The following is a 10,773-nucleotide window of genomic DNA, read 5'->3' as shown; positions in this document are numbered from 1 at the left end:
TATTCCATAATAAAATGGAGTCTTTTCTACAATTGTGAAGACAATGTTGGGGGATTGGCAGATTCTTTTTTCAATGATTTCCCAAAGTATCTAATTTGCTTACACTGTCTCCTGTCCACCATGTCTCTTCTCCTAGAAGGTGAGTTCCCTGTCCAATTTTACCAGCTGATTTGAAAAGCATGGGTAGCTCGCATTTTATTTATTTATTTTTGGACAAAGTTGGTACAGAGGTTAAAAGCAAGAATTCTAGAGCCACTCTGGCTAGGTTCAAATACTAGCTCTGCCACCTACTATCTATGTGACCTTGGGCAGGTCACTTAGCCTGTTTTCGTATCTTTGAAGTAGAGACATAGCCACAGCTACCCCAGGTTGCTAAGCTGACTGGTAGTAAAAGGGTCCATGAACGCTGGCTGGATTATTACTGGTTACAGCACTCGTTTAGGAAGTCAGATAGAAGTGCATTTGATTCCTGCTGGAGCCTGTTTTAGCTCTTGTTAGGGGCGCTGGGGACTTCTCTGGTGGTCCGGTAGTTAAGACTCCACGCTTCCACTGCAGGGAGATGTGGGTTCCATCCCTGGTCAGGGAACTAAGATCCCACATGCTACCTGGTATGGCCAAAAATTGGAAAAAAGATAATGATGCTAGGCTGTTAAAGGTGATAGGAATTGTTCTAGAAGCTAAGGGATATGAAGCCTCCTGCCCAGATGCCTGACTGAATAACAGATGTTTAGCACCAAGGGCCTTACAGCCTGGTGAGAGATGCTCCAAAGGACCAATGGAGGGGATGACAGACAGACTCTGGATGCTGGCACCTCCTGCTCCTCCCTCCACGGTGGCTTCTGCGATTTGGTCCCATAATTACCCTGCAGGTTTGAACAGAGTCTGAAGGAAGGGAAGTTTGGAGAACAGAGCCTGGAGACAGGGCTGGGAGGGCATGGCAAGCAAGCCTGGGAGGAAGAAATAGGGAGAAGGGAGAAGAAGGCAGAAATGGCTAGTCATTGGGAGAATGGAGCCAGGGCGGGGTGGAGGGGAGGAGTGGGAGGGGAGGAGGGGTTGGGCGGGGGTCTGATACTGGATATTAAGGGAGGGATATTAAGGGAGGGGCAGGCGAATAAAAAGGGCTGAGGTGGCGGTGGGAGCAGGTGAGGCAAGGTGAAGGCCCACTCGTGAGGAGCACTGGCTGAGATGCAGGGTGAGACTCGGGGCGCAGAGCGGGGTTGGCTGTGGGCGCTGGGATGCGCGGGGCGGAGAGCGGCTGCGGTGGTCTGCTGGCAAGGACGGGCTGGGAGTCTGGGGACTGGAAGAGGTGGCTGCTGGGGTGTGGGGGCGACAGCCTTTGGGTGCGGGCGGCAGGGGCGTGGCCTGCGGAGGCTGCAAGTCCCTGATGTCTGGACCCTGGCTCTCCAGCAGCCACAGCCGCAGGGCCTGGCGAGGAGACCACGGGGGCCTCAGCCTCCCAGGGCCGGCCCGCCTGTGTTCCCGCTTCCGACCCCGAACCCAAGGAGGCGCCCGGCTTAAGCCAACTACCCATCGAGATGCTCCTGGAAGTGCTGAGCTACCTGCCCACAAGCGTGCTGCTCGGGCAATGCCGCCACGTGTGCTGGTACTGGCGCTACCTGGTGGACACCCGGGCCGTGTGGCTGAGCATCTTACCCTACAGCCATGCTAAGCTGTGGCCCGTCTTCCGAACCTGCCTGCCCCCAGACAACGACGACGACCCCAGGCCCTGCCTCCTGGGCCGCTTCTGCGAGCGCAGACCCTTAGGACGCAATCTCTACCCGAACCGCCATGGCATAGGTGGGGAGCCCAGGAAAAGAGGTCTCAAGAGTGCCCATGGGTTGGTTTGGAGGTGCGGGACAGAGAGGAGAGGCTCAAGGAAACCCCTGGGGCTTATCCGTGGGCTGGTGGGCAGGCCAGGAACTTGGGCACAAACATTTTTTCATTAAACAGATGCCTTCCTGCCTTGGAGGACAATCAACTGTACAAGCTGGAGACAGGAGGAAAGCTGGGAGGAAGACCGCAGGCTAGTTCCCGAGGACCCTTTCCAGCCTTTCTACAGGTGGACGTCCCTCTTCCCCAAGGGCTGGGGTGGGTGGTGGTGAGTTCTTGCCTGGTTCTCACTAACCCTTCCCCCTTTCTCCCAGGTGGTGCTACAAGAAGCAAGTGTTAGACCTGGAAAAGGAGGGTCTGTGGCCGGAACTCCTGGATAGTGGAAAGATTGAGATTTGTATCTCTGCCTGGTGAGTGTGATGGCAAAAACAGCTTTAAAAACAGGGCTGACCTTGGCATGGGTGACAAGGCGTGTAGGCCTCCCAACAACCCCTTAGATAAAGCAGGAAGGGAAATGACTTCACCACCATCAGAGCTTTACTACTTAGCAGTATCCACTCCCTGAACCCTCTCCTGACCCCCAAACGGACCTGAATGGGAAGATGCCAGGTTGGATCCTGTGCAAAGGACTTGGTTCAGGAGGAGGCAAGATAGAGTTGGCTAAGAGATCAGATTCTGGAGTCAGACTTCCCACACTCAAACCCTGGCTTCCCAGCTTTGTGGCCTTGGGCAAGTCACAGTGTGCCTAGGTTTCCCTGTCTTCATAAGGCAGGGTTCTATGTCAGCCACAGAGCCAGTGCTTTGAAGTGTGACCTGTTTCAGCAGCCTTCATGATCCTTGATCCTGTGGGGAAGTGTGTTTTGAAACCTCGAATTGAGAAATTCAGAGAGGTGAGGTCACTTGTTCAGGTGGCACAGCCGGGGCTTGGCGGGACCTGGCATTAGGCTCATACTTGTCTGACTCCAGAGCTTGTGCTCTGTTTGATGGTCTTGAAACCAGCATGCTCCATGAAGACCTTCCATGGGATACCTCACTCAGATTATTTTAAGGGAGGCAAGTTCCAAATCCTCTACCATTTTATGTACCCTCTTCTCAAATTACTCAGCTACAGATTACCTCTATGATGGGGGCATTGTATGATTATGCTTTCCCAATTTCCTGTCTCTCAGCCCTTCAGTTTTACAGAAAAAGTCATTCACTAAGGTGTATGGTCCCTGAATGTAAAGACCTCTGGGGAAACAGGCAAAGTGAGATTGAAATTTGAAATTTTGGTCTTACCACATTCACTTTCAGTCAAAACACCATAAACTTCCCCTCTCTGAAAACTCATCTCTTTCAGAAATACATTTACAATAAAATACTTTATTTAAGTTCATAATTTGTGCAAGTGGTAAAGAATCCACCTGCCAATGCAGGAGACACAAGAGACTTGGGTTCAATCCCTGGGTTGGGAAGATCCCTTGGAATAGGAAGTTGCACCCCACTCCAGCATTCTTGCCTGAGAAATTCCATGGGCAGAAGAGCCTGGTGGGCTACTTTCCATGGGGGTCACAAAAAGTCGGACACAACTGAGTGAGTACACACACTTAGCCGATTAACAATGTTCTGATAGTTTCGGGTGAACAGCAAAGGGACTCAGCTATACACGTACACATATCCATTCTCCCCCAGACTTCCCTCCCATCCAGGCTGCCACATAACATTGAACAGAGTTCCATGTGCTGTATAGTAGTTCCTTATGGGGATCCATTTTAAATATAGCTGTGTGTACATGTCCATCTCAAACTCCCTAACTATCCCTTCCCTCCATCCTTCCCCACCCCCAGCAACCATCAGTTCATTCTCTAAGTCTGTGACTGTTTCTGTTTTGTAAGTTCGTTTGTATCATTTTCTTTTTAGATTCCACATATAACGGATGTCATATGATATTTCTCCTTCTCTGTCTGACTTCACTCATTATGACAAACTCTAGGTTCATCAATGACAAATGACATTTCATTCTTTTTAATGGCTGAGTAATATTTCATTGTATATAGGGGTTTTTTATCAATGTTTAATATCAGCCTCCAAATCAACTGATACTACACGAGGCATCCTTAGTCATATTGCTGGTTTTCCTGGAGTGGCTAGCCCCTATTATAGTCTATCTGTGTGGTTGTGGCTAGCCTCCACCAAACCGTATTGGCAGGCTTATCCCAGATAGAGATATCCTATCAGACATAAAATTGCAAGGATCCAGAGATTACCTCTCAGTGTCAGACGGCAATGACCATAGCTTTGAACAGGGCGAAATTCCTTTCTACACAGTATCTTTTCTGGAATTCATATGATTCCAATTTGCAGCAACGTCTGGCAGCCACTTGTAAGTAACAGTTCAGCCAAAAAGAAAAAAGTTTAGCACTTAGGAAATTTTAAATTTCTACTTAAATTCTTTGTGTGCATGTTGTTGGCACAGAGCAGTATGAAAGGTAAGTCACAAGAACATAAACATATATTATTATTATTATATAAGGATAAAATCTGGAAGTAGCGTGTACATTTACACCTAAGAAGTGATATGATACCTCTGTGAATGAAGTTACTACTTTGTGTATATATATATATGTGTGTGTATGTATGTGTATATATATATATGTCTCAAATTAATCTTGTTTTTAAATATGTATTTTTGGCACCAAAAAAATGTATGTATCTTGTGTGTGCAAGTCAATGAATTATTACAAAGTGAACATATTCATTTAAATCAAGAACAGAAGGTTAAAAGGAAAAAACAGAATGTTGCCAGCAAACAGCACCCTCAGTATCCGTCATGCCCCATTCCCATCACTTCCAATCCAACGGTAGCACCATCTTGAATTCTGTTACCATAGGTCAGTTTTGTCCATGTTGGTGCCATGTATATTTATGGAGTTATACCGTATATCGGAGAAGGCAATGGCACCCCACTCCAGTACTCTTGCCTGGAAGATCCCATGGATGGAGCCTGGTAGGCTGCAGTCCACGGGGTCGCTAAGAGTGGGACACGACTGAGCAACTTCACTTTCTCTTTTCACTTTCATGCATTGGAGAAGGAAATGGCAACCCACTCCAGTGTTCTTGCCTGGAGAATCCCAGGGATGGGGAAGCCTGGTGGGCTGCCGTCTATGGGGTCACACAGAGTCGGACACGACTGAAGTGACTTAGCATAGCATACCGTATATAGTGTGTATCTGGCTTCTTTCAACCACATGTTTGTAAATTCACCCATAACTGTATGTAGCTACAGTCTGTTTCATGGCTTCATAATTCATTGTGTGAATATACCATGTGTGCACAGGTGCTCAAGCGTCTGAGTTGTGTCTTTGCAACTGGACTGTAGCCTGCCAGACTCCCCTGTCCATGGGATTTCCCAGGCAAGAATACTGGAGTGGGTTGCCATTTCCTACTCCAGAGAGATCTACCCAGCCCAGGGTTCTTTACCACTACAGCCACGTGGGAAGTCCAATAATTAATTCTCTTCTCCAGTGGCTTCTAGTAAGGAGAAACTCCTAAATGGAGGAGCCGGGGTATGAATCAGGGGCCTTGTGCAAGCCAAACATGTGCTCTACCACCGAGCTACACCCCCACTCAATCTATCCATTTACCAGTAACGGACATTGGGTATTGTGTCTTTGAATGTTACTTGATGTCCCATTACCAATTTGCTTAGATTCCCTTGGATCCTTCTAAGTGACTAAGAAAATTGTATCTTAAACATCACCGTTGAATGCATTGGAAATGACATCTTTTGCCACCAGCAAAACATAGAAAGAGAAATAATATGGTAGGAGGTACCTCGAAGAGCGTGGCTCTAGGTCATTACTTCTGAAATGAATGTGCATGTGGACCATTGGAGAGGGTGTTTAGGGCAGATGGATTCCTTGGGGAAGCAGAGGGGCCAAGCTCCCACGTGACCTGATGCTGCTAGTCCTGGGGACCATAGCACCATTTTGGATTTTTAGACATGGGAAAGCCATTCAGGTAGAGGAGGCAGATGCCCAAAGAGGTGGGGTGGCAAGTTCAACCTTCAAGATTTTCCTTCTCCCACAGGTGGGCAGACCAAGAAGCCTCAGTCTGTCTGTATGAGCTAATTGTCCAACTTCTAGATGCCAAGCAGGCCAAGCTACATCATTTGTCTCCTAGGCCAATCCATCAAGGTACAACCAGTATCCCTTTTAAGGTGAGTCTGACAGGGGCAAAGAGAAAGAATGGTATGGCTTATCATGATTTATTGCTAAAAAATAAATGTCCCCCAAATGTAGTGGTTTAATATCAACAGCACTCATTTTATCTCCTCTCATGATTTCTATGAGGAGGGCTCTGGTGAGAGTTTCTGACTCCAGTCTCTCATGAAGTTCCATTTCAGACACTGGCTGGAGCTAAAGGGCAGCGTGGGCTGTGAGTGTGTACACAGCAGCTGGTGGCTGGCCAGGCAGCTCTGGGTTTAGTCTCAGAGCTTGGCCTTGGGATCCCCCTGTTTGCTCTAGTTGGGGCTTCCTCACAGCATGGCGGCTTCAGGGCAGGCAGCTGCTTCCTGGTGGCTCAGGGCTCCACCATGAGGCTTCTGGAGAAACCAGCAGAAGCTGCATTGCCTCTGTGACCCCACCATGGAAGTCACTTGGTGAGGTCACTCAGCATCATTCCCACCACTGGTTACAGTGAAACCCTCCCAGATTCAAGGGGTGGGAATTAGACTCCACCCCTGAGTGGGGAGTGGCATGATTCTAGAAGGACATGTGTAAGTGGAAACATTGCAGCCATCTAGGGAAAATACCACCTGCCAGAAGGCCCCCAACTCAGCTTTTGAGGGGAAGGCCATGGCACAGTGGGGCTTAACCTCTTTTTCTGCCTACAGACCAACCACGTGTTCTCCAACCTCAAGAAGGGTGTCCGCTTTGTGTCTCTGGAACACTGGATTTGGGACATGGGGTTCCTGCCTGAGGACTATGGAATCATCGTGCCCAAGGCCAGTGTGATTGTACGGGTCTGTCAACCCTAGTAGAGGACTGTCCTTGTTAAACAACCTGACCATGCCTTCCAGCACCATTGGCTGGGCCACCTCAATAATCAAGGGCTTGTAGTTCCTGCCTTCCTGGGATCTCCTGGGTCCAATCAAGGGTTCTACTGGGCCCTGTCTTTCAATTCTATGAGAAGCTATGAGAAGAACGTTTTTGCATCAGGTCTCCTGGCTGCTGCGGCTCTAACACAGCCCCTGTTCTACAGAGTGGAGACACACGGGTGAACACAGGGAGATGGTGAGAGGGCTCCTCACCCTCCCCCCACATGCCAGGCCCCTCTGGTTCTGCCCCTGTACCCTCTGCCCTTCTGTTCCTGCTGCAGAGGCTTCATTGGTCACTTCCAGAAGCTCTCTCCTCACCCCTCAACTAGAAGCTCAATCCCTGTGGCTGAGTAATTCCAGCCTCTAAACTATGATTTCAAACCTGGGGCCAAGACTCAAGAGCTGAAAGTAAAGCTCAAAAAATGTTTGGAGGCAGAGGGTTCTGCCCACCCTGTGAGCAATGAATTGGTCCCCTATATACAACTGCTCTGAGTTGTATAGTGTATAAAATTATTTTGTTACTTTGAAATTCTTTTTAAATATGGAGAGAGTAAATCAGGAAGATATCTGTCGATCATAGGTAATAAAATCTTGCCAAAGCTGAATAGAAATACAGTGTTAACAGCTTGATGACTACTCAGTTCAGAGTAAGGTGTTGTTTCAGTTGAGAGAAAACTGTATAGAAGAAAACAACTGTAGAAGGCATTCTCCAGCCAAGAGAATGGAAGAGTCCGAACCTGATTTCCCAAGCTCTAAGGAACTCATGGGATTAGAGATGATCAGTCAGGGTTAGAAGTTTAGGCAGGTGGTGGACGTGGGCACCGTGTCACAGTGACACCACATTTGTGACATTCTGGTCATGAGGGTGAGAGAGAACCTTGCAACGGCAGGATCCGGCTGTCCCCACCCCAGTCCAGGGACCATGGCTGCCCCCTCCCTGCTGCAGGATCCCTGAGGAGCTCCAGGTCTCAGGATGGAAAGCAGATGAAGCTGCTGCTGCCCTTGATGTGTCCACCTGGAAGTGTCCCCCCACCTGCAGTAGACGATGGGACACACCCCGAGGGGGAGGGTGTTTCATCACTTTCATCCAAAGGGAAGGGTGACAGGTTGAAACTGACCTGAGAGTCGTGTAGTGTGTGGTTCTGGAGTAGATATACTGATCTGGACAGTGAAGCTCTGGAGGATATTTTTGGGTCAGTTAGAGGACTTGGGATAGAAGGAATATGAAACAAGCATTTACAGGAAGGGAAAGGTGGACACCATTGCCTGAAAAAAGAACCATATGATTTAATTTGGATGTATGTATACTGCAGTCTGGCGTGCTGCAGTCCATTGGGTCACAAAAAGTTGGACATGACTTTGGGACTGAACAACAATAAATACTTCTGTCTACACTGTGCATATATGCATTTATATACAAGTATTTGTTTATACGCCACATTAAAATAGAATACGTATATATCCTTGTATTCTTGATTGCCTTCTGGATATATACAGAAGAACTAAAGCGTTGCAGGATTATTGCAATGGTGATAGGTGCATAGTTGTGATTTTTGTAGTTATTGATTTTGCTTATCTAAATTTCTCATTTTCTACATGCTTATGTGTAGAAATACAGTGTTATACACAAATAAGTATTCTCCAATGCAATTTCCCTTTCCATAAATAACCACATTTAGAAATCGTCTTTGCTGACAAAATTGTTTTTTGTGTGTGTGTGATTCTAACTCTTTTTTTCCCCCCAAAACTTTAAACTTTTTATTTTGTTTTGGGGTGTAGCTAATTAACAATGCTGTGTTCGTTTCAGATAAACAGCGAAGGGACTCAGCCATACATATACACGTATCCATTCTCCCAATTCTAATTGTTTGTAATAGTGATGGCCCTTAGTGTGCTGAAGAGGACTCTGAGGTTCTCGGTGTTCTCATCTATTTGCACACATGAAGTATAGTCCACGATGGCTACCCATCCTCCGTGGCCATTCTCACCTCCAGCATTCACTTGGGTCGTGGTCATGTTAAAAGTGGCACACCATTAACCAGGATGTGGTGGTAAGGAGCCATAGCTTCTAAAATGCCACTTGGCCGGCTTGAAAGCTCTCATTTCTCAGTAGAGTTCTAACCATTTGTGAAACATGGTTCACCCTGAAATTGCCTTTGGAAAATTTTCACCGCAGAAATAGTTGCCAGTGTTTTATTTTCTACAGTTTCTGTCTGTCCCTCCTGTATGGTCATTACTGTGCATGCCAAAGTATCTTTCCATGTAAGTGTGTTTAATTTTGTCCTTATATGTTGCTTACTTCTCTTGGGCTGGGACTTCTTTATCTTCCCAGGGACCAAGTAGCCCAAAGTCACTGCTTTTTTTATGATGATCATGATTAGCTGTTGGATTATTCTATAAAATTGAATTTTTCTCCTAGAAGTCATTGGAATCTTATATTATTCTTAAATATATGATTATTCTTTTGTGTGTATTGTTTAGATTTATTTAAGACAAACTAACAAAGAATTTTAAAAACTATATACGTGTGTATGTGGCTGACTCACTTTGCTGTACAGTAGACATTGACACAAGAGGCTCCCTGTCCATGGGGCATTTTCAGGCAAGAATGCTGGAGTGGGTTGCCATTTCCTCCTCCAGGAGATCTTCCTGACCCAGAGTTTGAACCCGTGTCTGTTGCATCTTCTGCATCATCAGGTGGATTCTTTACCATTGCACCACCAGGGAAGCCCAAAAATTAACTCTACTTCAATAAAAAAAAGACTAATGATAACAATAAACAATTTGAAATAAATAGAACATACATAAACTAAAGGAAACTGAAGTCACTCAGTCGTGTCCGACTCTTTGCAACCCCGTGGACTGTAGCCTACCAGGCTCCTCCATCCATGGGATTCTCCAGGCAAGAATACTGGAGTGGGTTGCCATATCCTTCTCTAGGGGATCTTCCCCACCCAGGTATTGAACCCGGGTCTCCCGAATTGCAGGCAGACACTTTACCCTCTGAGCCACCAGGAAAGCCCATAAAAAATATATAAATGGCAATAAAAATAATGTAAAGCATCCATAGATGACTATTCTTAATATTTACATGTATATTTATATCCATTTAAAATGGATAGCCAACAAGTTCCATATAGCACATGAAACTCTGCTCAATGTTATGTGACAGCCTGGATGGAAGGGGAATTGCGGGGAGAATGGATGGAATATATGTATGGTTGAGTCCCTTCGATGTTCACTTGAAATTATCACAACATTGTTAATCAGCTACACCCCAATACAAAACAAAGTTTTTAAAAAAGGGTTACTTATTTGACTTATTTTGTTATGGGATTCCCTGGTGGCTTAGACGGTAAAGAGTCTGCCTGCAATGTGGGAGATCTGGATTTGATCCCTGGGTCAGGAAGATCCCCTGGAGGAAGAAATGGCAACCCACTCCAGTATTCTTGCCTGGAAAATCCCATGGGCGGAGGAGCCTGGAGGGCTACAGTCCATGGGATTGCAAAGAGTCAAACACAACCGAGCACCTTCACTTCACTTAATTTTTTAATAGAGAATTCTAAATACAAACGTATGTAGAGAGAAGAGCATTTTTATTATTCCTTTTAAACATATGCTTCCTTTTTGGAGGGGCAGGGAAGGGCACAGTATGCAGGATCTTCTTTCCTGACCAGGGATGGAACCCATACCCGTGCAGTGGAAGCTCAGAGTCTTAACCCCTTGACAGCTGGGGAAGTTCCTCTCTCTTTTTTAAAGAACCCACAATACCAATGTCACACTGAAGGAATTATTCATGTCTTTTTCAATATATGGGATCACCTATTACTTATAGTTTCTAAATAGGCAGTTGCCAGTGAGTGATG

At 46.4% G+C, this 10,773-nt stretch overlaps 1 protein-coding gene across 3 annotated transcripts; it reads left to right on the top strand.

Annotated features, from left to right (window-relative positions):
* Window positions 1–1,083: 1,083 nt before the first annotated feature.
* Window positions 1,084–8,305, top strand: LOC147353804 (F-box only protein 27-like). 3 transcript variants are annotated; one of them, XM_086349646.1, is made up of 6 exons: window positions 1,084–1,192; window positions 1,408–1,797; window positions 1,951–2,059; window positions 2,145–2,240; window positions 5,899–6,028; window positions 6,704–8,305. In XM_086349646.1, the coding sequence occupies exons 1-6, from the start codon at window positions 1,186–1,188 to the stop codon at window positions 6,845–6,847; spliced, it is 876 nt and encodes a 291-aa protein (XP_086205772.1). In that variant the 5' UTR covers window positions 1,084–1,185; the 3' UTR covers window positions 6,848–8,305. The 3 variants fall into 3 exon arrangements, with proteins under 3 accessions (XP_086205772.1, XP_086205773.1, XP_086205774.1); XM_086349647.1 differs by having other exon boundaries at window positions 1,110–1,192; window positions 1,411–1,797; XM_086349648.1 differs by lacking the exon at window positions 1,408–1,797 and having other exon boundaries at window positions 1,112–1,192.
* The last annotated feature ends 2,468 nt before the right edge of the window (window positions 8,306–10,773 follow it).

The sequence above is a fragment of the Bos grunniens genome, chromosome 18 (genome assembly GCF_055505025.1).
Source record: "Bos grunniens cultivar Pamir isolate PY7600 chromosome 18, Bosgru_T2T1.0, whole genome shotgun sequence".
NCBI classification, from domain to species: domain Eukaryota; kingdom Metazoa; phylum Chordata; class Mammalia; order Artiodactyla; family Bovidae; genus Bos; species Bos grunniens.
The sequence above is the reverse complement of the archived record's forward strand: the minus strand, read 5'-3'. Positions and strand labels throughout refer to the sequence as shown.